This window comes from Balaenoptera musculus, chromosome 2, assembly GCF_009873245.2.
Source record: "Balaenoptera musculus isolate JJ_BM4_2016_0621 chromosome 2, mBalMus1.pri.v3, whole genome shotgun sequence".
Taxonomy (NCBI): Eukaryota; Metazoa; Chordata; class Mammalia; order Artiodactyla; family Balaenopteridae; genus Balaenoptera; species Balaenoptera musculus.
The window spans coordinates 57,281,778-57,309,251 of record NC_045786.1 but is presented as its reverse complement, the minus strand read 5'-3'; the positions used below and the strand labels follow the sequence as shown (position 1 = coordinate 57,309,251).

At 39.3% G+C, this 27,474-nt stretch overlaps 1 protein-coding gene across 1 annotated transcript in view; it reads right to left on the bottom strand.

The window, feature by feature from the left end:
• Positions 1 to 26,920, bottom strand: part of IREB2 (iron responsive element binding protein 2) — a 56,380-nt gene extending 29,460 nt beyond the window's left edge. The window contains 3 exon segments of the mRNA XM_036842485.1: positions 976 to 1,141; positions 24,861 to 24,950; positions 26,804 to 26,920. Coding sequence (XP_036698380.1) covers positions 976 to 1,141; positions 24,861 to 24,950; positions 26,804 to 26,822 — 275 coding nt within the window. The 5' untranslated portion in view covers positions 26,823 to 26,920.
• Positions 26,921 to 27,474: the final 554 nt, after the last annotated feature.

Sequence of the window (27,474 nt, the reverse complement as noted above, 5' to 3'; positions counted from 1 at the left end):
GCATTTACCAAATGCCTTCAATGTGCTAGATACCAATGGTATAAGGCCAAATAAGGGAGAGTAACTGTTCTCAAGGAATTTGTAGGGAAGATAAAGTAGCAATTATAGAATAGTAGTATAAGTACTACAGTAGCAGCATATACAGGGTACACAGAGCAGTAGCTTGCAAACCAGATTTAGGTGGGTGGGTGAAGGGGATGTTCTTATTTGCCTAGCTAAGTCCTACACCTCCTTCAAAACTCAGCTAAAGGTTAATTCTTCCAATAAGTAATCCCTGGACACACAGATTAGGCAGAATCTTTCAAGCTATGGTAAAGACTTTATTCTAAGTGTAATGGAAGCCAATTGGAGAACAGGGGAGTGATATGACCTTGATTAACATCTTTTCACCAAGTCACTTCACCTACTGTGAAAAGACAAGACTGTACATTCCAAGTATGGAAGCAGGGATACCAGCTAACAGAGTGCTATAGTTACAGTCCAGGTAAGTGAGAATGGGGCTAGAATCAGGATGACTGTGGTGGAGTTGGATTCAGGATATGTATATTTCAAAGGTAGAGTTGACAGAACCTGCTGATAGACTGGATTATGTATGAAGGAGAGGAACCAAGGTTAACTCCTAGAGTTTTGCTCTAAACAAACAGGAGACTACAGCGCCATTCAATATGACAGAAAAAACTTGGAAAAGAATACATGAGGGGGGCTGAGCAATGAAGTTTTGGATATGTTAAGACTGAGAAGCCTACTGGCTACGTGCAGATGACAAGTAGGCAGTTAGATAAAAGTAGTTTTTAAATAAATGGTACAAAAAAAAAGTGCCTAATTTTTAACAAATGGCTTCAGTTTAGAAAAAGCAACTTTTTAAATTTATAAACTAATCTTCACAATTAAAAAACAAGAGAGCCATCAGGGAGTCTGAATTTTAAAAAGCGAACACTCTGAAAATTCATCATGAAAAATAAACCTATCACTCACGTAAAATCTTGAAGAAGAACACGGGCAGGGAAAAAGGGCACTTCAACATTGCTTTGTTTGGTTTTCCAGTCTAAAATGTTCATAACATCTTCCCTTTTCATTAAAAAGCCATCACAATTTCGCACAGCAGCTTCCAACAGGACCCGTATTGAGTAAGGCAGAACATCTGATTCAAGAGAAAATATTACTATTAATAAGGGATTAATCATAACTACATATTGTAAAAATTACAATAGCAAAATGATAAAGACACAGATGCTTTGTTTTCTCAATTAAAAAAATTTTAGTCTAGTCAATAAGCAACAAGGATTTGCTGTATAGCATAGGGAATTATATTCAATATCTTGTAATAACCTATATGGAATATAATCTGAAAAATATATATATAACTGAATCACTCTGTGTACACCTGAAACAAAATATTGTAAATTAACTATATTTCAATATAAAAAAAATTTTTAGTCTAGTAAACAGGGAGTGAAACACCATTCTTGTTAATACCAGGCTTTCTATAAATTTGACTTTCCTGTATGTAAGCTGAGGTCCTGAAAAAGCAGAGATAAAACCTTCACCTAAACTTTAATAGAATGAAAAATTAATTAATTAATTAAAAAAAAAACTTCACACAACAGCTGTACTGACTTGGGCATATGAGACTGACAAGTACTTAACATTCAGGGAAAACACGGGAAAACACAGGAAAACTGAAAAGCACAGAAAATTAGAATTAAATACAATAATGAAAACATCCCAATTATGACAAAAAATGTTTAAATTGTGTAAAAGTTTGTAATAAATTTAAAGGATTTCCATCAAAAATAGTTAAGGTTTAAAAATAAACCAGGGTGCTTAGGTGAATAAAATTCATTTCACGAAAATTGTCATTAACTCTTGATTACCAGTTTAAGGAGAGAAATAGATTTCAATATTTAAAAAATTTTTGATCCTATTAAATTCTCACACTGGATTTTGCCACGAAGAAGTATTTCCTTAGGACTTAAATGGAAGACTGAATCAGTATGAAATTAGCTAAGTCATGGTAACCCACATAATAGATTACTATGCAGCTGTTTAAAGGAATGATGAGCTCTGCATGCTGATAAGAAGTGATCTCCAGGGCTTCCCTGGTGGCGCAGTGGTTAGGAACCTGCCTGCCAACACAGGGGACATGGGTTCGAAACCCTGGTCCAGGAAGATCCCACATGCCGCAGAGCAACTAAGCCCATGTGCCGCAACTGCTGAAGCCCGTGCATCTAGAGCCCGTGCTCCGCAACAAGAGAAGCCCGCGCACTGCAACCAAGAGTAGCCCCCGCTCGCCGCAACTAGAGAAAGCCCATGCCCAGCAACGAAGACCCAGAGCAGCCAAAAAAATAAATAAATAAATAAAATAAGAAGTGATCTCGGGGCTTCCCGGGTGGCGCATTGGTTGAGAGTCTGCCTGCCAGTGCAGGGGACACGGGTTCGCGCCCTGGTCTGGGAGGATCCCGCATGCCGCGGAGCGGCCAGGCCCGTGAGCCACGGTTACTGAGCCTGCGAACCTGTGCGTCTGGAGCCTGTGCTCCGCAACGGGAGAGGCCCGCGCACTGCGATGAAGAGTGGCCCCCGCTTGCCGCAGCTGGAGGGGGCCCTCGCACGGAAACGAGGACCCAGCACAGCCATAAATAAATAAAAATAAATATTAAAAAAAAAAAAAAAAAAAGAAGTGATCTCCAGACTGTACCATTAAGAGAGAAAGCAATGCAAAACAATATTTATAGTATATACCTTTACAGTAAGAAAGGGAGTAAAAAAAAATATGTATAAGAATATGTACTATTATATATTAAATATAAAATTAAAAACTATAATTTTAAATATATTAAATATATAATTTAAAATACTATATATTAAATATATAATAATATATACTCCCCCCCCAAGAAAGAACAATGAAAGGATAAAATAAAAAACTTAGTATATATGCCATACAGTATTTTGGTTGTATCTCCCTAGCAGGATATATACTAAGGGCAAAAAGATCCACAAAGAAAACAAATTATGTTCAGTCATTAGTACTGATATTGTAGTTTTGAAATTGTCATATATACAATGAGAAGAAAGCAAAAAGTACTTTTGTTACTATGGTTGGGAACCAAGATTTAAGAGTAATGACGTACAAGTATAAAATCAGAGTAGCTAAGTTTAAAAAAAACCTTACATTTCAATAGGTATCATCAGTACAAACTCATGATTTTTCTCTTTCTAAAAAATATGTACGTATTTCCTATCTCTGATCAGTGAAAATGCCTAAAATGATGACAATCCAATAGTACTGAACCACTAGCAACTCAGGCTGCTGTTTCTAAATACTATTTCCCATTTTTAAAAAAACAGAGTTCCTTGGAGAAATGGTTAATTCCGTATTTGGGGAAGGATATGCACAAAATGAGCCTGGAACATCCTGTGTCAGAAACCAAAGAAGTTATCAAAGACTAATGGGGACACTAATGGATCAATCTGAGCAACAAAATGAATAATGACTATAATACACTAAAATATATCATATATATAAATAGCCCTTAGTTCATAATGACTCTTTTGCTACAGAAACTCGTTACTCTGAAAACTCACAAATAAAGGGGGGAAAATCAATCATTAATCTTGTCTTTCCTGATTTCAAGTGACAAAACAGTAAAGAGGAGAAAGTTCCTCGTAATAGCAGAATTACAGCTAATAAATGTAGAAGGGCAGTGATATAATTAGAAAAATCACCAATGTGCAGCACCTAATGAAATAATGGATCTGTACAATAATCATAAGTGGATGCTAAAATCCTGAGGTGATAATATGAATGGGGAACTTATAATGGATGGATCAAGCTGAGAACAACTATACCCAACTCAGCATCACCAAAAGTAGGACATTATAGATATTATTTGCCTCCTGATGAAATAGGAAATATAAGCTAGGAGATGTTCTTTGCAAAAATAAATACATACATAAATAAACCTGAATCTAATCAAACATCCAGCTCTAACTTCTAGATAACAAGAAATATGGGGGATAGTACAACAATAAAATAAAACCATGAAGAAGCAATCAAATCCAGAATGTGGTACATTCTACAGAACAAAGAACCTGATTTCTTCAAAATAAAAATGGCATGGAAAAAGGAGAGAGGATGAATTTTATAGATTAAAAGAGATTTAAGAGCCAAAAAGACCAAATGCTACATGTGGATCCTATCTGGATACCGTGTGAACAAACCAACTGAATAAATGTATTTTTGAGACAACCAGAGAAATCTGAACTTGGACTGGGTTTTAGATCACACTAAGGAATTACTGTTAATTTTGTTAGTTATAAGAAGTCCTTTCGTACATCAGAGATGTATACTGGAGTACATTTACAAATTTTAAAAATGGTGGAATATTTGAAACAAAAGATTGACAAAATGTTGATAACTAGCTGACAAATACATGGTGGGTTATTATACTATTCTCTCCCTACTTTTATGCTTGAAAATTTTAACACACACAAATTGAAGATTAATGAAGTTGTAAGTAAAGAGGATAAAGGACTACATAATCAGAAATACTAGATTCAAAGCCAGTATTTGCTATTTACAATAGGTATGACCTTTGGAAAGCAACTCAAGTTGATGCATTTTCTCATTTAAATTGGGAATGCCAGCTACCTAACATATGTGAAGAATATCTTACCTCAGCATCTATCTAGTACATGTAAAACCCTCAAACAAACATATTATGACAAACAGTAGGTACTTAACAAATATTAGTTTCCATTCTTACCTAAATGAAAAACATAATGAAGCCCCCAAAACCAAGAGGAATGACAGGGGGGACATTTTTTTTTTAACAGAACATTTGGAAATGATGAGAAGTAAAATATTATCCCAGAAGCAAACACTAAATTAACTTTGGTTAATTATTCTGGAAAAACAATCTCAGGAATATTTTTTGTTTTAAATATCTTCATAAAAAGCATTTTGTCAGATTTCTAGTAAAATATGGTAAAATAAACACCAGTAATTATCTCCACTCTCTCCTGCAACCCACTAAGATAATAGTAAAGAAATAAAAAAATTATAAACTCACAAGAACAAAGGAAGAAACAGAAGCAAAACTAACAAAATTTTGGAAAATAGTCCTTGGTTGACTGGTAATGGACTGAGCAGAATAGAGAAAGCTGAAACTAAATGTCTACATAGGGGAAAGGCAATCAGAAACAAAGACTAGGACCCAGGATAGCCTGCAATTTCTTAAGAGGAGTGTAAGAAACTAGAATGCAATGTAACAATACCTTCAAAATTCCAAGAGAAAATAATTTCCAACCTAGAAATCTGTAAACAGGTAAACTATCAATTAATCAGGCAACATCTCAAAAATTTACTTCTCAGGCACCCTTTCTTAGGAAGCTACTGGGATATGTTCTATAAAACAAGGAAGTAAGTGGAAAATAAAAAATCATGAAATCTAGGAAATAGTCTCTGACACAGGAAAGCGCAGAGACTCTTCTAGGGCAACACCGTGTAAACCACAGTGCAATAGAAGATGGAGTCCAGATGGTATGCTGCTAAGAGAAGGGAAAAAAATTAATTGATAGATTACCTGATTATACCAGAAGGAGTTTAGTTCTTTTGGAGAGTTTGGAGATGAAGTATTGATAAAGACATAGAAAACTAAGCAAACAAAAAAAGACAGTCATTAATTCCAGAAAAAAAATACAAAGTTGCAAGAGAAACGAGATGCAATCATCATTTACTACATGGATTGGCTGAGAATATTTACAGTCATAATATAAGCACTGAACATTGATTTAACCAAAAATTATAACTATACTAGGAAGAGGTACATGGGATATATGTAAGGGAGAAGAAAAGCGCTAAATTCTCATTTTCCATAGTAAAAAGTAAAGTCTAAAATGGAAAAATCAAGAAACAGCTGTATAAGCAAGGCTATTTAATAATATGGAGGACATTACCAAAACAAATAGCCAAAAGAATTAAAAATAAGTATTCTCTGCAGAGTAGAAATTTTGGGCAAGGTTACTCTTTTGGTTATAATTTCGGTGGTCTTACTGTTTTTTAACTCTATCATTTGAAAATTAATATTAAATTAAAAAGCAATATCAGATAAGAGTGTGCTAAGAAAAAAAGAATCACAAATGTTAACTGGACATTTTGTCACTAAGGAGCACTAACTTGCAGATCTGTCTAATTTCATAATAACTACTAGAGGCCTACAGCAAGGGAAGATGCAAATAAACACCCTCTCCCCCAAACAAAAACAATTTATTTCTTATTTCTCTCTGTGGTAGCCAGCCTCCAAGATGATACCAGTAATCTTCACCTCCTGGCATTCATGCTCTCACATAACCTACACTGAAGATCAGTTGTTTGTATTACCAAGAGTATGGCAGAAATGACAGTGGAGGACTTTCTTCCTCTCTCTCTCTCTTTCTTTCATTGAAGTATAGTTGATTTACACTGTTGTGTGAGTTTCCGGTATACAGCAAAGTGACTCAGATATAGATATAGATGTATTTCTCATTATGGTTTATTACAAGATATTGAATCTAGCTCCCTGTGCTATACAGTAGGTGCTTGTTGTTTATCTATTTTATATATAGTAGTACATATCTGCTAATCCCAAACTCCTAATTTATCCCTCTCCCCTGCCCTTTCCCCAATGGTGACCATAAGTTTGTTTTCTATGTCTGTGAGTCTATTTGTTTTGTAAAAAAGTTCATTTGTATCATTCTTTTAGATTCTACATATAAGTGATAACATACTGTATTTGTCTTTCTCTGTCTTACTTCACTTAGTATGATACTTTCTAGGTCCATGACAGTGTGTGACTTCTAAGGCTAGGTTATAAAAGTATTCCAGCATTAGCCTTCCTCTCTCAGACTGCTCACTCTGGGAGAAGCTGGCAGCCTGTTACAAGGACAATCAAGCAGCACTGATGAGAGGCTCATGTGGAGCAAAACTGAGGCCTCTGTGCCAACAGCAAGCACTGACTTGCCAGCCATGTGTGAATGGGCCGCATTAGAAGCAGATCCTCTAGCTCCAGTCAGGCCTTCGGATGACTGCAGCCCCAACTAACCCCTGTTGTAACCTCATGAGAGATCCTGAGCCAGAACTATTCAACTAAGCCATTTTCCAATTCCTGACCCACAGAAACTGTGAGATAATAAATGTTTACTAATGCTTTAACCACAAAGCTTTTGGTTTAATGTATTACGTAGTGAGGGAAAACTAATACAATTCTCTTCCTCAACTTTTTAAACAGTAATGTCTACAGTTATTTACTTAGGATCTACTAAGGAGAAAATATCAATGTGTTTTACCTACATTATCTCATTTAATCCTTAAAGTAAATCTATAGGTAGATACTCCAGAGCCCTAACAGTAGAGAATAAGCTAGCAGGTGTGGAAAAATGGACACATGTGCTCTAGTTTGTTTTTAGCAATATTAATTCCATATCGCCACTCTGGATCAGGCACAAAGTTCACCAAGGCCCTTAATCTCTTTCTTCTTCCCTATTCTCCCTATGGCTCCCCACCACATACTATCTCATGCTCCAATTATACCATCGTAAAAGTTCCTTCTCCAAACCTCTCTGATCCCCATTCTCACACCTGTTCTTCAACACCATGAGGACTTACTTTCTCCCTTATCCATCAGCACCTGCTTGTCTGTACCTCCCCTCACATAAGCAGTTTAGGTTCTATGTGGTCAAATCTCTCGTTTCCCCAAACTGTACACTTTTTCCCCTTTGTTCTTTTATCCTATCTGTCCATCAAAACACCAAAACACCAACCTGTTTTGTCCTTTCAGTTGGTGAACCCCACATCACTTTCCCACTTATGAAGAACTGTTCTTTCTTTTTAAAAAGAACTTCATTGAGGCATATTTTACACATAATTCACCCTTTCCAAGGATACAATTCAATGATTTTTTTTTAGCAAATTTACCAAGTTGTACAATCAGCACCATAAATCAGTTTTAGAATATTTCATCACTTAATTAGATTCCTCATGCCCATCTGCTGTTAATCCCTGTCCTCTCCTTGCCCACACCTGGAAACTACTGATCTACTCTGTCTCTATAGCTTTGTCTTTTCTGGATATTTCATACAAATGGAATCATCCAATAAGGTCTCCTGTGGCTGGCTTATTTCACTGAGCATTCCATTGTATGGCTATCCCAAATTTTGTCTATCCATTCACCCAGTGAAGGACATCTAGATTGTTTCAAATTTTCAGCTATTATGAATAATGCTGCTGAGATGATTCATTTGCCAATCTTGGTGTAGAGAACGTTTCTATTTCTCTTGGGTAGATTCCTAAGAATGGAATTGCTGGGTCATATGTTAAATTTATGTTTAATGTTTTAAGAAACTGTCAAACTATTTTCCAAAGTGGCCACACCACTTTACATTCCCACCAGCAGTGTATGAAGTGACTTCATTTCTCCATATCCTTCCCAACATTTGTTATTGTCTGTTTTTTATATAATACCCATTCTAGTGGTTGCGAAGTAGTTCACTGTGGTTTTATTGGTGGTGATGTGTAAAGGAGGAGGAAGGAAAAAACAAATCCCTAAAATATCACCCAGAGAAACTGGTACCAATATAAATACACGATTACAACCTCAGTTGGGTCCTCACCATTCACTCAGAAATTCTACTTTGTTTCTCTGATCTGCTTGTTTTCCCACACTCCACAATAATTCATTCATACTTTCAACTACTCTCCTTAAAATCAAATCTCTATTTGCCTCCTACAGGATCTAGCCCCACTTCCTACCTCCTAGATAAATAAAAACTAATAGTTCCTATCTTCACTTCCTCCTACTTTACACACAAGCCTAGATACCTCTCGATTTATCCTTTTCCCAGTTAAGAAGGCAGCTGTGGACCTCCTCCTCCTAAATGCCAACTTTTATAGGAGCTCCGCATCCAATTCCCAGTGATACATTTTAGGACCCATGAGTCATCAATTCTCTCTCCTTTTTCTGTAATCTATCCCTCAACTGGATTCTTCCCATCAGCATTTGAAGTCTCTAGCCCCAGTTTCACACACACACACGTGTGTACACACACACACACACACAGCTTCCAAGTACTATTTTCTTCAAACTCTCAACCAAGTTTTTTGAAAGAGTCACCTATATTCCCAATGTCCACTTTTCTACACATTGTGTTTTATACTTCTACACTTCCATTCACTCTTCAGCCCAGCCCAATCTGATTTCTTAAAATATCAATGAAACAGCTCTAACTAGAGTTTCAATATTCTCTCAACAATACTAAATGGAGCTAACAATTTCCTCCTTCTTGAAACACTCTTTCTACTGGCTTTCACAATACCATTCTCCATGTCTCCAATCTCACATTTCTGCCTTACTTGCAAGCAGAAGCAATGACTGCCTTTGTTCCAGACTATCTTGAAAAAGATGTTAATATAGTGAATAGCCTTGGAAGATAAAGATAGGGTCTCTTTCTGGAGCAAAGGGCAGGCATGCTTACTGTCCATTATAAGAGATTTGGGTTCCCTAAGTCAGACTTCCTTTTCTGTAACACAATCTCTGTGTGCAGGTATTACCTGGCCCTCTTCAACAAATGTTGGTACCAAGCACACTGCTTTGCTATGGGTAATAAACTGTCCATTGTCTCTGATCCAAGAGTTTTGTGTCTTCTGCCAGCATCTATGAAACTGTCAGTTTAACTTACAAGGAGAGTGAAATTTTGGCACTTTTACAGTTCTCAACACTTTCTGGCAGTACTGTTTCGGTTTCCTGGCTCACCTCTACTCCTTTAGCTGATCTTTAAATGTAGGAGTTCCTCAGAGTTCATATCTAGGCTTACTTCTTTTCTCACTCCATATCGTCTCCTCTCAGGAGTTTCAACTGATCCTATGGCTTCAATGGACTATCTCTACACCAATAACTCCAAAAGATTTTTCTACAGTCCAGATCTGTCTTCTGAGCTCCAGAACCATGCAGCTAATTACCTCACAAACATCTCTACTTGAATACTGATATGTTCCCAAATTCACTAGTACCTAAACTGAACTCTGATTTCCCCTCTGCCCCTGTCCCATATCACTACCACCTCTGTGTTCCCTAGCTCAGTAAACAGCACCACCTTCCACCCAGATGCTTATGCCAAAGCATCTAGGCAACATCCTTGACACCTCTTTCATATATCTTTTGAGTTTGTCTACTTCTATCACCACCACCACTAAAACTAGTACAAGCCACCACTATGTCATCTCTCACCCAGATTCTTTAGTTCATCTTTCTATCTCCATAGATGCCCCATACGAGTGGTTTTCAAAGTGTGGTCCCTGGACTCCTGGGGGGCCCTGAAACTATTTCAGGGAATCTGCAAGGTCAACTAAGACATTATTTGCTTTTTCCACCATTTTGATATATGTGCTGAAGGTTCAAATACAATAGTGGATAAAACTGCTGATGCCTTAGCAGGACTCAAAGCAGTGGCACCAAATTGTACTTGTACTCACTGTATCGTTCATTTTCAGGCAAAATACCAGTTTCACTTAAGAATGTCCTTGGGGGAGGAACCAAGATGGCGGAGTAGAAGGACGTGCTCTCACTCCCTCTTGCGAGAACACCAGAATCACAACTAGCTGCTGGACAATCATCGACAGGAAGACGCTGCAACTCACCAAAAAAGATACCCCACATCCAAAGACAAAGGAGAAGCCACAGTGAGACGGTAGGAGGGGCACAATCAGAGTAAAATCAAATCCCATAACTGGTGGGTGGGTGACTCACAGACTGGCGAACACTTACACCACAGAAGTCCACCCACTGGAGTGAAGGTTCTGAGCCCCACGTCAGGCTTCCCAACCTGGGGGTCCAGCAACGGGAGGAGGAATTCATAGAGAATCAGACTTTGAAGCCTAGTGGGAACTGACTGCAGGACTTGGACAGGACTGGGGGAAACAGAGACCCCACTCTCGGAGGGTGCACACAAAATAGTGTGTGCATTGGGACCCAGGGGAAGGAGCAGTGACCCCGGGGGGAGACTGAACCAGACCTACCTGCTAGTGTTGGAAGGTCTCCTGCAGAGGCGGGGGGTGGCTCTGTTTCACCATGGGGACAACGACACTGGCAGCAGAAGTTCTGGGAAGTACTCCTTGGCGTGAGCCCTCCCAGAGTCTGTCATTAGCCCCACCAAAGAGCCCAGGTAGGCTCCAGTGTTGGGCTGCCTCAGGCAAAACAACCAACAGGGAGGGAACCCAGCCCCACCCATCAACAGTCAAGTGGATTAAAGTTTTACTGAGCTCTGACCACCACAGCAACAGTCAGCTCTACCCACCACCAGAGCCTCCCATCAAGCCTCTTAGATAGCCTCAACCACCAGAGGGCAGACAGCAGAAGCAAGAAGAACTACAGTCCTGTAGCCTGTGGAACAAAAACCACATTCACACAAAGATAGACAAGATGAAAAGGCAGAGGGCTATGTACCAGATGAAGGAAAAAGATATAACCCCAGAAAAACAACTAAATGAAGTGGAGATAGGCAACGTTCCAGAATAAGAATTCAGAATAATGATAGTGAAGATGATCCAGGACCTCAGAATAAGAATGGAGGGAAAGATTGAGAAGATGCAAGAAATGATTAACAAAGACCTAGAAGAATTAAAGAACAAACAGAGATGAACAATACAATAACTGAAATGAAAACTGCACTAGAAGGAATCAACAGCAGAATAACTGAGGCAGAAGAATGGATAAGTGACCTGGAAGACAGAATGGTGGAATTCACTGCTGTGGAACAGACTAAAGAAAAAAGAATGAAAAGAAATGAAGACAGCCTAAGAGACCTCTGGGACAACATTAAACGCAACAACAATCGCATTATAGGGGTCCCAGAAGGAGAAGAGAGAGAGAAAGGACCAGAGAAAATATTTGAAGAGATTATAGTCGAAAACTTCCCTAACATGGGAAAGGAAATAGCCACCCAAGTCCAGGAAGCACAGAGAGTCCCATACAGGATAAACCCAAGGAGAAACACTCTGAGACACACAGTAATCAAATTGGCAAAAATTAAAGACAAAAAAAATTATTGAAAGCAGCAAGGGAAAAACGACAAATAATATACAAGGGAACTCCCATAAGGTTAACAGCTGATTCTCAGCAGAAACTTTACAAGCCAGAAGGGAGTGGCATGATCTACTTAAAGTGATGAAAGGGAAGAACCTACAACCAAGATTACTCTACCCGGCAAGGATCTCATTTAGATTTGATGGAGAAATCAAAAGCTTTACAGACAAGCAAAAGCTAAGAGAATTCAGCACCACTAAACCAGCTCTACAACAAATGCTAAAGGAACTTCTCTAAGTGGGAAACACAAGAGAAGAAAAGGACCTACAAAAACAAACCCAAAACAATCCAGAAAATGGTCATAGGAACAGACATATCGATAATTACCTTAAACGTGAATGGATTAAATGCTCCAAACAAAAGACACAGGCTTGCTGAATGGATACAAAAACAAGGCCCATATATATGCTGTCTACAAGAGACCCACTTCAGACCTAGGGACACATAGAGACTGAAAGTGAGGGGATGGAAAAAGATATTCCATGCAAATGGAAATCAAAAGAAAGCTGGAGTAGCTATACTCATATCAGATAAAATAGACCTTAAAATAAAGAATGTTACAAGAGACAAGAAAGGACACTACATAATGATCAAGGGGTCAATCCAAGAAGAAGCTATAACAATTATAAATATATATGCACCCAACACAGGAGCACCTCAATACATAAGGCAACTGCTAACAGCTATAAAAGAGGAAATCGACAGTAACACAATAATAGTGGGGGACTTTAACACCTCACTTACACCAATGGACAGATCATCCAAAATGAAAATAAATAAGGAAACAGAAGCTTTAAATGACACAATAGACCAGATAGATTTAATTGATATTTATAGGACATTCCATCCAAAAAGAGCAGATTACACGTTCTTCTCAAGTGTGCACGGAACATTCTCCAGGATAGATCACATCTTGGGTCACAAATCAAGCCTCAGTAAATTTAAGAAAATTGAAATCATATCAAGCATCTTTTCTGACCACAACGCTATCAGATTAGAAATGAATTACAGGGATAAAAACGTAAAAAACACAAACACATGGAGGCTAAACAATACGTTACTACATAACCAAGAGATCACTGAAGAAATCAAAGAGGAAATCAAAAAATACCTAGAGACAAATGACAATGAAAACACGACGATCCAAAACCTATGGGATGCCGCAAAAGCAGTTCTAAGAGGGAAGTTTATAGCTATACAAGCCAACCTAAAGAAACAAGAAACATCTCAAGTAAACAATCTAACCTTACACCTAAAGGAACTAGAGAAAGAAGAACAAACAAAACCCAAAGTTAGCAGAAGGAAAGAAACCATAAAGATCAGAGCGGAGATAAATGAAATAGAAACAAAGAAAACAATAGCAAAGATCAATAAAACTAAAAGCTGGTTCTTTGAGAAGATAAAGAAAATTGATAAGCCATTAGCCAGACTCATCAAGAAAAAGAGGGAGAGGACTCAAATCAATAAACTTAGAAATGAAAAAGGAGAAGTTACAACAGACACCACAGAAATACAAAGCATTCTAAGAGACTACCACAAGCAACTCTATGCCAATAAAATGGACAACCTGGAAGAAATGGACAAATCCTTAGAAAGGTATAACCTTCCAAGACTGAACCAGGAAGAAATAGAAAATATGAACAGACCAATCACAAGTAATGAAATTGAAACTGGGATTAAAAATCTTCCAACAAACAAAAGTCCAGGACCAGATGGCTTCACAGGTGAATTCTATCAAACATTTAGAGAAGAGCTAACACCCATCCTTCTCAAACTCTTCCAAAAAATTGCAGAGGAAGGAACACTCCCAAACTCATTCTATGAGGCCACCATCACCCTGATACCAAAACCAAAGACACTACAAAAAAAGAAAATTACAGACCAATACCACTGATGAATATAGATGCAAAAATCCTCAACAAAATACTAGCAAACAGAATCCAACAACACATTAAAAGGATCATACACCACGATCAAGTGGGATTTATCCCAGGGATGCAAGGATTCTTCAATATACGGAAATCAATCAATGTGATACACCATATTAACGAATTGAAGGGCTTCTCTGGTGGCACAGTGGTTGGGAGTCTGCCTGCCAATGCAGGGGACACAGGTTCGAGACCTGGCCTGGGAGGATCCCACATGCCGCGGAGCGACTAGGCCCGTGAGCCACAATTGCTGAGCCTGCGCGTCTGGAGCCTGTGCTCCGCAACAAGAGAGGCCGCAATAATGAGGCCCGTGCACCGCGATTAAGAGTGGCCCCCACTTGCCGCAACTAGAGAAAGCCCTCGCACAGAAACGAAGACCCAACATAGCCATAAATTAAAAAAAAAAAAAAAAAAAGCTATAAGGATATATTGTACCACATGGGGAATATAGCCAATATTAAAAAAAAAAAAAAACAAATTGAAGAATAAATACCATATGATCATCTCAATAGATGCAGAAAAAGCTTTTGACAAAATTCAACACCCATCTATGATAAAAACTCTCCAGAAAGTGGGCACAGAGGGAACCTACCTCAACATAATAAAGGCCATACACGACAAACCCACAGCAAACATCATTCTCAACAGTGAAAAACTGAAAGCATTTCCTCTAAGATCAGGAATGAGACAAGGATGTCCACTCTCACCAGTATTGTTCAACATAGTTTTGGAAGTCCTAGCCACGGCAATCAGAGAAGAAAAAGAAATAAAAGGAATACAAATTGGAAAAGAAGAAGTAAAACTGTCACTATTTGCAGATGACATGATACTATATATAGAGAATCCTAAAAATGCCACCAGAAAACTACTAGAGCTAATCAATGAATTTGGTAAAGTTGCAGGATACAAAATTAATGCACAGAAATCTCTTGCATTCCTATACACTAATGATGGAAAATCTGAAAGAGAAATTATGGAAACCCTCCCATTTACCATTGCAACAAAAAGAATAAAATACCTAGGAATATACCTACCTAGGGAGACAAAAGACCTGTATGCAGAAAACTATAAGACACTGATGAAAGAAATTAAAGATTATACCAACAGATGGAGAGATATACCATGTTCTTGGATTGGAAGAATCAATATTGTGAAAATGACCATACTACCCAAAGCAATCTTCAGATTCAATGCAATCCCTATCAAATTACCAATAGCATTTTTTACGGAACTAGAACAAATCATCTTAAAATTCGTATGGAGACGCAAAAGACCCTGAATAGCCAAAGCAGTCTTGAGGGAAAAAAATGGAGCTGTAGGAATCAGACTCCCTGACTTCAGACTATACTACAAAGCTACAGTAATCAAGACAATATGGTACTGGCACAAAAACAGAAACATAGATCAATGGAACAAGATAGAAAGCCCAGAGATAAACCCACGCACCTATGGTCAACTAATCTATGACAAAGGAGGCAAAGATATACAATGGAGAAAAGACAGTCTCTTCAATAAGTGGTACTGGGAAAACTGGACAGCTACATGTAAAAGAATGAAATTAGAATACTCCCTAACACCATACACAAAAATAAACTCAAAATGGATTAGAGACCTAAATGTAAGACTGGACACTATAAAACTCTTAGAGGAAAACATAGGAAGAACACTCTTTGACATAAATCGCAGCAAGATCTTTCTTGATCCACCTCCTAGAGTAATGGAAATAAAACCAAAAACAAACAAATGGGACCTAATGAAACTTCCAAGCTTTTGCACAGCAAAGGAAACCATAAACAAGACGAAAAGACAACCCTCAGAATGGGAGAAAATATTTGCAAACGAATCAACGGACAAAGGATTAATCTCCAAAATATATAAACAGCTCATTCAGCTCAATATTAAAGAAACAAACACCCTAATCCAAAAATGGGCAGAAGACCTAAATAGACATTTCTCCAAAGAAGACATACAGATGGCCAAGAAGCACATGAAAAGCTGCTCAACATCACTAATTATTAGAGAAATGCAAATCAAAACTACAATGAGGTATCACCTCACACCAGTCAGAATGGGCACCATCAGAAAATCTACAAAGAACAAATGCTGGAGAGGGTGTGGAGAAAAGGGAACCCTCTTTCACTGTTGGTGGGAATGTAAATTCATACAGCCACTATGGAGAACAATATGGAGGTTCCTTAAAAAACTAAAAATAGAATTACCATATGACCCAGCAATCCCACTACTGGGCATATACCCAGAGAAAACTGTAATTCAAATAGACACATGCACCCCAATGTTCATTGCAGCACTATTTACAATAGCCAGGTCATGGAAGCAACCTAAATGCCCATCGACAGACGAATGGATAAAGAAGTTGTGGTACATATATACAATGGAATATTACTCAGCCATAAAAAGGAACGAAACTGAGTCATTTGTTTTGACATGGATGGATCTAGAGACTGTCATACAGAGTGAAGTAAGTCAGAAAGAGAAAAACAAATATCGTATATAAACGCATGTATGTGGAACCTAGAAAAATGGTACAGATGAAGCGGTTTGCAGGGCAGAAGTTGAGACACAGATGTAGAGAACAAACGTATGGACACCAAGGGGGAAAACTGCAGTGGGGTGGGGATGGTGGTGTGCTCAATTGGGCGATTGGGATTGACATGTATACAGTGATGTGTATAAAATTGATGACTGATTAAAAAAAAAAAAAAAGGAAAAAAAAAATGTCCTTGACAAAGCAGAAAAAGTGTTAATTATATTAAATCTCAACCACTGAGGTCAAGTCTCAATATTCTGTGTGACAACAATGAAGTGTATATAGCATTTCTGCTCAAAACCACAGTACAATCGTTGTTCAAGGGAAAAACACTTGTATGATTGAATTACAAGCTAAATTAGCCACTTTTTCCAAAGAACACCATTTTCACTTGAAAGAACAAATGACCAACTATGATTATTCAAATATGGATATCTGGCAGACATTTTCTCAAAAATGAATGAAGCCTGTCTGCTCATTATCTTGTCCCACCACTCTCTGCTCACTGTGTTCACTGAAGATCTTTGAGAAATAAAGGTTCACTGAGTTATGCAGATCTTCCAAATGTGGACACATTTTATTATACAATATATAAAAAATACAGACATGCACATTTGTTATCATCACCGTAGCCCTTTCAACACGGGAACCAGAGCTCCTATGAAGCTGTGCACTCTGAAAGACTCCTCCTGCCTGTGCCAGAACCTGGACCAAGATGCTCCACGCAGAAGACCCTTTACCCTGCCACTGCCTGGACTTCCCTTGCAAGCTGCCTGGAGGGTCACACAACGAGCTGCTGCTGCTTCTGCAAGCCCCCACGTGTCCCATGCATCATGAAGGGCTCTTGCCCCTGCCAGCATCTGTTCTCTCAATACACGTTCACAGTACCAGTTGCTGGTTGCCTACTCCCCTGCATGTACTCAAGATGATGGCCTACTGCCTGCCCAGCAACTCCAGACCAGCTCCAGTCTGACCAAACCAGCAAACTTCTCTGCGATCTAATGAGCTGAACCACACCTTCTCCAATGGTACCTGACCCACCCCCTTCCAATTTTTCCTTCCTTGGGTATTCTCTGTCAGCCCTACAGGTACCATAAAGAATTTCCTTACATCTTACAATTACTCTTTTATCACAGTTAATAATTATTTACATTAAAGTTCCCCTATTCTATGTCCTGATTGGACTGAGACTGCTACAACATACTAAGGCACTGTAGTTACATTTTCCATTACTAAACTGTGTGCTTTCTTTAGCACAAAGATGCTATCTTAGCCATCTTTCACTCGCCAGAAACATGTGAGTACTCAATCTTAGCTGAATGAATTAAACAGCGTTGTTGAGAGATGCATGCACCAAGTATCAATAGAAAACTGGGCTGGATTAATACCACCTCTTCTAACCAGGAATTTCCAAAATCCTATGAATCTGGAAAGCTAATCCTCTAAAGATAGGTAATCAAAAAGACATGTGGGGAACCAGAACAAGCCTGTGACTTAAACTGAAAAAGTACGACAATGTTTGTTATCATGCTTCTGAAATGAACTGCTAACAACAGATATCCTTTTGATCAATTACTCACTGTAAGATCCAAGAGGTGGTTCAGGCTTTAAAAAAAGATGCCAAGGTCTGCTATTTTACATGGGAGGCAGCTGATGAAAGGCATATCCAGGTTTCCAGGACAGTAGATCTTTCCACTCAAGGCTAAGTGGCTGCTACTATGATTAGGCAATATAATTTATCTCTCAGTGCAGAGGTCGCAAACTGTTGGCCTGCAGATGTGTTTCGTTTGTTCTACACAGTTTTAACATTTTAAAGTTTAATTGCCAACACTGAAAAACCAGAGATTTTTTTTACATGAAAATCCAAATTTCTGGCTTAAGATAAATAGAAAGTTTTACAACACCAACCTCACATTTCTGCTGGAACTGAGTAGCACCTACTCTTTTATATAGGGCATTTGCTCTCCTGCTTGCCACAATTCCAGCCAGGGCCATTTCACTTGTTTATGGTGCCTCTATGGTCCTTATAAGCATGAGCATACAACCCCCAGTGTAGCAGTTTTACAAGCATAGACTTCGGAATCTCAGATTTTTGATCAAGTTTCTCCTCTATCATTTATTAGGTAATGGTACTTAGTAGCGGGACCCTGGCCAAGTGGGTAATAACAGAATTTATAGAATGGATATAGTAAATAATCAATAAACACTAGCACTTTATTACTGCCCTTATTAAGCTGGGAAACAGAATGGTATTAAGGGGGGAAAAGTGTTGGTCTGAAGTCAGAAGATATGAGTCTAAGACCAGATCTCCTCACTTAGAAGATATGTGACCTTAGGCATATTACTGAGATTTTTAGCCTCATTTTCCTCATGTGCATAAAACTATCCTCCTTGCCTAACATAAAGCAATGTAGTGAAGACAGATAATGTAAAAGGGTTTTGTTATTTCTCAAAAGTGATTAATTCCAGGTTTAAACAGTAGATGGAGAAATTACCCATAGGAAATATCAATATTAACAACAGGCTTTAGATAAGCTAAATATGAAAGAGAAATACACTGAAGACTGATGGAAAGGGGGAAACACTCAAACACTCTAGGCCTGCCTAAAGCCTCAAGGAGGCTATCTTTGGAGTCCAGGCTAAGAAAGCAAGGAGACTGGTAGAGTAGCTTTAGGGTAAACCTAAAAACCCTGTTCAAGGCCAGGAGCCTGGAGAAAAGATTAAGAAACTGTTCTAGAAGGCCCTGTAACCCCAGACTTTGCAACAGGATTAACTCACACCCATGTCTCACTAGTCAAGGTACTGTTTATATCTCTAACCGGTACCAGGCTGGAATGGAACTGATTTCCAATAAAGAACTCTGACCTTTGTTTTTTTGTTTTGTTTTGTTTTTTAATATCGCCATGGAGAGTCCAAGAAGGCAGAAAGAGAAAACAGATTCCTGCTTCTTTAAGATTTTTTTTTCACTCACTGACAAAGGTAGAGAAAACCAGAAAAATAATATCTATTATTGATAAAGGTACAGACACACTCACTCTTCTCATTTGCTCCTGGTAAGCATGTCATCTAGCACTATCTGCTGACATAACAGGCATACTTCATGGTGCTTGTCCAAACCCCCATCCATGAAATGGACAGTGCTCAGTGCCCCATTACCTCCCTGGCTACAGTGCTGAAGCAAGAGCCAACCCCTTGGCAGGTGAATGACCAACAGCCTGGTGGAAAAAATATAGATTCCTCTCTCAGGAATTTGCAATCAGAACACAGGCTGAACCAGAAAGTTGTTAAGAGCTAAGCTAGAGACAGAGGTTGCCATTTGTGGCCATGTAAAAAGTTAGTAGGCAGAGGCAGCTTGTCTGCAGTGAAGTAGAGGGAGCAGAAGAGTGGAGGAGGGCCAGGAATCTGAAGCCCTGAAAGAAAAAATAAAGAGCTCCCTCACTTCTGGCTCATTGCCCATTTTCTTGAGATACAGCCACCTTTCATTTGCCCGGGAGCTCTGCATCATTACAATAAATCTTTCTTCACTTGAGCTAGTGGGTGTCTGTTCTCTGCTACCAAAAGGACCTAATCTAGAATAGAAATTGTCTACAAAAGCCCAGTTAAAACCAACAGACCATTGGACAAAATGTGGAGGGTTGGTGAGTGCATGATTGTAGATGGAATAGAATCACATTAGGTAAAGGTAATCCTTAGAAAGTTATGTATTGTGTGTAAACATTACAAGCAAACTATTTCATTGCTTACCAAACTTACAGCCCTTTCCAGAGTCCATGGAAGAGACAAGGTTAGAAAATATGGACTTCTGTTCCTACCAGCAAGATAACTGACCAGCAACAGACGCCTGACTTGCCCAGCCAAACCACAGGTTAACTATAGGTTAAAACAATAGTAGAAAAAGTCATCTAGAGATACAGTCTTAACTGGCTGGTAAGCTAATCATAACACACAAAGAATGGCTGGTAGTGGCTATACTGGGTATTACACAATACCAGTAAGTAAAGTGGGCTGTGGAGACAGAAGACTGGAGAGTAGATCTTCAAAAAGAAACAGGTGACAGAAAGAACAGCCTCTGGCTTAGAAATTCTAGTTCCCATGAGGCCTGACTGTGCTTTCTTCCTTTGCCTTTGGATGTTTGGAAACTGTAACAACATCTTCTTTCTTGAGTGCTGAGTTAAGTGAGTTTCTGTTCCTTATATTCAAGGACAAAGACTGGAAAAGACAGTACATATACAGTAAAAGTGAAAAAGAAAAGTGATGCGGGTGGAGGAAACAATACTTTCAACCGGTAACTATATAATAAGGTTGCATGAAAATTTAACTACTACACACACACAGCGGCTTTATTTATAAATAGGGAAAAGTTGGTAACCTCAATATTCAAAGATCTGCTAACTAAACCATGATGCATTCATATAGGTAATACCGTGCAGCCAGTACAGTAGAAGCTGTACAAAAGTACAGGTATCCCCTTCTACTCAAACTCATAATCCCTGACTCAGAAACCGAACAGATTCAGATAGCAAGGGATACTTGTATTCAATGACATGGAAAGATGTTCATGATATACTAAATAAAAAAAGGTTACAAAACAATATATACTGTATTTTTTGTTAAGTAGCACATTTACATATATTTGTATATGCACGTAAAAATGAAACTGTTTCTACACTACCTATAATGTTTTTGTCTTTGATTACCAATCCCAACCTAATTTCTTATAATTAAAACTCTCCTAAAAAATTAAATACAGATTTTCTTTCAGAGATTACAAGGTAGGATTTGGAAAACCAAGTCTTGGCTCTACTACAGGACTAAGCAGTACCATGGTTAAAAAGCAAGCAGTTAGGAAGGAAAAAGGAAAGATGAATGAGATAACCTGAGATAAAGAAAGGGGCCTGAGGCTTTACACCAGGCTGAAGGCCCTCTTGCCCAATAACAGCTACTCTCTAAAATATGTTTCACTAGAGCCAGGCCAGTCTCTTCACTGTCTTCCCCCTTACTCATTTTCCATTATGCTTGCTGGTCATTCTAATTCCCCAAGTGTTGACTGGCCTCTGTGATCCCTCTGTTTAACATCAATTCAAGTCCTCCTTCCTTCAGAAAGCAGTCTCTGACTATTCCAGGCAACTGTGATTTCTCTCTTCCTTGGAACCAGGTATATTTTCAAATTCAGAGATCTACTTAAGAGAGTCACTCAAAATCTCTAAGGTTGTAGTCAATGCACTGGAGTGCCAGACAGGCAGCTCCAGATCATTAAAAAGACATTTTGCCACTAGTGAAATTATGAAAGTTTAAAATGTGGTCAACGTGTACCATATGCCCACTTCCATAAAGATACTTTGAGTATAGGACTTCCCTGGTGGCGCAGTGGTTAAGAATCCACCTGCCAATGCAGGGGACACGGGTTTGAGCCCTGGTCTGGGAAGATCCCACATGTCACGGAGCAACTAAGCCCGTGCGCCACAACTACTGAGCCTGCGTTCTAGAGCCCGCAAGCCACAACTACTGAGCCTGCATGCCACAACTACTGAAGCCCGAGCGCCTAGAGACCGTGTTCTGCAGCAAGAGAAGCCACTGCAATGAGAAGCCCATGCGCCACAACAAAGAGTAGCCCCTGCGCAGCCACGAAGACCCAACGTAGCCAAAAAAAAAAAAAAAAAAGACTAAGTGGCTCTCAAAATATGGCCCCAAGCCAGCAGCATCAGTATCACCTGGCAACTTGTTAGAAATCCAAATTTTCAGTCTCTACCCCAGATCAGAACTCCGGAGATGGGGCCCAGCAAGCCTCCAGCTGATCCTGATGCACACTGAAGTTTGAGAACTACTGACTAAGGAAACAGCTGGCATTAACTAATTAAAAAAAAAAAAAACCTTGAGTATAAACTTGGGAAGCAAAAAGATAAAATGGCAATAAAAAAGGAGAAATCAAGTAATTTGTGCTGTATTCTATCTAAAGACAGACTTAATAAGGGAAGGTACTGTTAGTGAGGCAGATAGTCTAGGCTAGTTCACTCACTACCCACTCCCAACCACTTCAACCACTTCTCCCTTGTCTTTCTCTACTGCAAAATCCAGAAAGCTAAATACACCATCTTTCAGCCTTTAAAGCCGAGAGTGGAGATGACATTTTGGCCAAGGAGATACAGGCAAAAGCTCCTGGGGTGGGCTTTTCTTTCTGTTTTGCTCTTCCAGCTGCCTAGAACATGGACCTAATGCAGGTACATCAGCTATTTGCAACCCAAAAAATGAAAGCAAAACAGAAAAAAGTGAGAAGCCTAGGTCCTTGCTGATGTTGGTGCTATACAGTCCCAGTATGTCCACATCCAGACTTCTTGTTAGGTGAGAAAAATAAACCCCTATTTGTTAGAGTCACTGTACAGTAGGTTTTCAGTTCCTTGCAGCTGCAGGCATTCCTGATACAGTTAGCAGGGAGCTTAGAAGAGTGCTCTCAACTATCTTTCCTCACCAACATATAAGAGAGCTAGAACACTTGCCCTTCATTAAGTTACTCACTACAACTGTGATTCTCAGCCTGGTAGGCATCCGAATGTGGGAAGCAGAGAGGGCAGTGGTCCAGAACCCTGGTGATTACCAAAGCAATGTCTCCTAAGCACATGTCTGGGAGGCCATTCAATCTGGTCCCTCCAAAAATGCAGCAAGGATTTTTTGTTTTTCTACTCAAGTTGCTCCTTTCTTTCAAAGTCAATTCTTCTTTCAAATTTTATTCCCTACTAAGTAATTACTAAGAAATTATTTAGGTAATTACTTAATAAACCTCTCATAAAACCATTCTATTAAAAACAATGTTTTAATCCCACAGAAATAAAAACCAAATTTCTGTTTTAAAGGCATTTGTATTTACAGGCATTCTCTTATTAATTTATCATGGTTATAAAAACCCTGGTACTCTGGAACTCAGTTATGTACAGATGCCTGTGACAGCTTATTTTCCAGAGATAATATAGCTCTTACTTTTTAAATCACTCTTTCAATGCATTTTACAGTTGTTTTGATAGTTTCCCACTGATTTCCTGCATTTGGGAAATACAGGCTATCTTCAAGTAGGCACATTTCCACAAATTATCCATAGAAAGAACTTATACTCAAATTAAAAAACATCCTCATATATGTTCTTTTACTTTACTAAACTATAAAATGTGGGTTAAGAAACTTCCAGGCCAGAATCACTAGATATTTGAGAGAAGGGAAATAAAAGATCTTTCTTGTATATAATCAACTTAGCTGTTGCCTTTTCAAAATTAATACAAACTCATCTTCAGTGAAGAAATAAAATAAATGTGAATGAAAGACACATGGCACTAAGAAAAGACCAACCTCTCAATACAAATCACAGCAACTAAACATGCAAGGTAAAGGATTTTGGTGAAATGTTTATTTTTAAATGGCAACCTAATTCTAGGATAGGGATCTTCTCCAAAATATACTCTAAAATATCCAAATCTTCTCAGAATGTACAAGAAAATACTGCTAGTCTAGAATATTTAAACCCACCAAAATCTACAGAAAAATCACAAAAGCAATCTTAAGTAACACAAGAAGAAGGAAAAACAAAAACAAAAACAAAACCAAGGTTAAGGAAAAGCTCCCTCCAAAACTGCAACAGATTTGGCATTTAATTTTTCTTTTCACTGAAAAATCAGAAAAGAATAATCTAAATCACTCTTCCAAACAGGTCTTCCCTTCACCGGCCTGGTTGAGAAAATTACTCAGTGGTCAATAAAGTAAAGACTTCCATCCAATACTCTGAGGTTCCGCCAAGTTCACTCTTCTGAAACCTCAGTGAAAGGTTTGATCCTGGTCAGGCGCCTGCAAAGGTCTGCCAAGAGTGTCAGGGCACAAGCCAGGGCAAACCATGCCCTGGTCAACAACTCAAATCAGTGGGCCCTGCTGATGATTCTTGTTCAAAGGATAGTGGCACTGTTCACTTGGAAAATTAAAATATACATTTAATAGCTCTAGAATATCATCCGGCAGGTTTCTATTGTTTTTAAAATTATACTAGTAATTTCTTGGGGGTAAAAATCATTACTAAACTAACTTAGATTTTAAAATGAGAAGCTATGGTATGGGCTTACATCCTCCTCAAACAAAAGCTAGCCTAAGAAGCTTTTAAAATGTTAGACATATGTGTAGGTGTACCTGCTACGACATGGTGGGAATAAATTTAAAATTTCTTCAACTCAGCTCAACAAATGCATTTTTATTATTAGAAACTAAACAAATCCAAGAAAATTTAAGCAACATTACCATACTTGGTGCCTCCAAGTCTAGGTACATTGAAGAACTTCTTATGTGAACTGTCATTTAATGTTTCAATAAGGTACTCAAAGGCATATCCTGAAAAAAAAAATTATACTTTCATTAAACACTGCTACAAATTACCTTATTCAAAGTGAAAATACCTAGAAACCAGCTTTGTCCAAAAGAATTTTCTGTAATGGCGCAAATTTTCTATATTTGCGCTATATTACCTATATTTTCTATAGGTAGCCGTGGCCATTGAGCACTTGAAATGTGGTTACAGCGACTGAGGAACAGAGTTTTTAATTTTATTTAATTAATTTAAATTTAAATAGTCACATGTGGCTAGTGTCCACTGTATTTCAGTAAAACTCTAAGCCATAACTCTTGTCAAATAAAAACTGAAAAAAAAATTATACTTTCATTGAACACTGCTACAAATTACCTTATTCAAAGTGAAAATACCTAGAAACCAGCTTTGTCCAAAAGAATTTTCTGTAATGGCGCAAATTTTCTATATTTGCGCTATATTACCTATATTTTCTATAGGTAGCCGTGGCCATTGAGCACTTGAAATGTGGTTACAGCGACTGAGGAACAGAGTTTTTAATTTTATTTAATTAATTTAAATTTAAATAGTCACATGTGGCTGGTGTCCACTGTATTGGATAGTAAAACTCTAAGCCATGACCCTTGTCAAATAAAAACTGGTAAAATAATTAACTCCTGAAAATGTGATAATAAAGAATACCTAGAAAGGGACAAGAATACCTAGAAAGTAAAATAATTAACTCCTGAAAATGTGATAATAAAGAATACCTAGAAAGGGACAATAAGAATGATTTAAAGGATGAATAGGCATGTTTTGTGAAGACATGTCCTGAAAATTGCATAAATACAGACAGGACAACGCCACAATTATGTTAGAAGAACTGATTTTTAAAAAAATAACCAAAAGATGGACTTTTACACAGCATTCAACAACAGGAATAAAATCAAAACCAAACCAAAACAAACAACTTATCAGGTAAGACCTTCACAGGCCTTAAGACTAAAGGTAAAGGTGAACAACAAAATATCTGGGTAAATTAGCAGATTCTCCCTAAAAGACACGTCTTCCTGGTTTTGTACGAATTGAAGCTTAACTACAAAGTCAAAGACCCAGGGGACTTATTTGAAAGTGCCCCAGCTCCTAAGGTTCTTGGGGGAAGTGGCGGGGAGGCAGCCTTGAGGTTAAAGAACCTTCAGATCTTTTGTGCAGATTCACTGCAGTAGGTGGGCAGGACCCCCAACACTGCTAGGACCTTGGTCCGAAATGAGAAGCGATAAGCACTGTTCACTTTTTGAGACTATATAATGTTTTTTCCCTTTTTTATTGAGGGTTAAGCGAGGGAGGTGGATGGGGGGAGGAGATCCAGCGCTGCAATAAATGGTCCGAGAACTGGCTGACCAGTGTTCGGCCTTGACCACCCCCCACCTCTGCTTCTAGAGGCAAAGAGAGAGGGAGGGGCTCGAGGCTGGACAGCGGAATAAACAACTAGCTACGTGAGACGCCACCAAGGAGACACTAGCCCCCACCCTCATCTCTTACAAATGGGGGGCGGGGAGAAGATGGTGGGCCTTTCCTCGACCCTAGTGCTACTGAGGAGTACCGAGAAGCCGCTGGCAGCCAGCAGTGGCCAACGGGCCGAGGCCGGCACGGGTCAAGGCCAGCGGCGGAGCGGACGGCCCTTGGTGGGGTCACGCTGAGGGGCGAGGGCGGCGAGGCCGGGCCCTCGAGGCCTGGGCGCAGAGAGTGCGGCCCAGCAGGCAGGCCCCAAGGGAGCACAACCTGAGCCCGGAGGGCCCCGGCGCCGGCCGAGCAACTCCAGGAGAGAGAAGCAAAGAACTCGGGGCCGGGGCAGCGCGCGTCTCCAGCTGCCAGATCCAGTCGGTGAACTGAAACTAACCTGCACTTGGGGCGTCCATCGCCGGAGACCATATTATCCCTGCGGGGAGGGGGCCCGCGGGGGAAGGAGGGGGAGGTCGGGCGGGGAAGAGGGGGAGGAAAGCAGCTGGACCGGCAAGGGAAGCAGGAAAGGAGCCGTCTCGCCCAAACACCGCGAGAACCGCAGAACCGGCCCCAGGTCTCAGCTCGCGGGATTTGCCGCCCAACTCTCGCGAGATCCTCGGGCTTGGAAACAAAGAAAGGAAAGGGGCGGAGCCAACCAGGCGATTCTTTGCGTAATCGCTTCTGTTCTCGCGAGCTGGGGCGAAACGCCGGGGAGGCTGTGGCGTTGGCGTCACTAGTTTGGCCCTCTTAGAGACCCGTTAGTTGTGGCTTCAAGTGTCCAATTGAGGTTGTGAGATCCAGCGGTGTTGGGGCCCCTTCGGGGTATCCGGTGATGTGGGGGGTAGGGTGGGGGGAGGGGTAGAGGGTCAGAATTGGAACTCCTACGAAAAACAGCTTGAGACCCTCTTTCCCTTGAAGATAAAGCCTTAGGTTAAACCTGTCATATGTGTAGCCTACACGCGTATTCTCTGGAGAGGATGGGAGAACTGATCTGGCACGTAGGAAGCGCTCAACTAATTGTTGAATGAATTTTCCTTACATTCCTGTAGCTTCAGTCTCTCCCTTTCT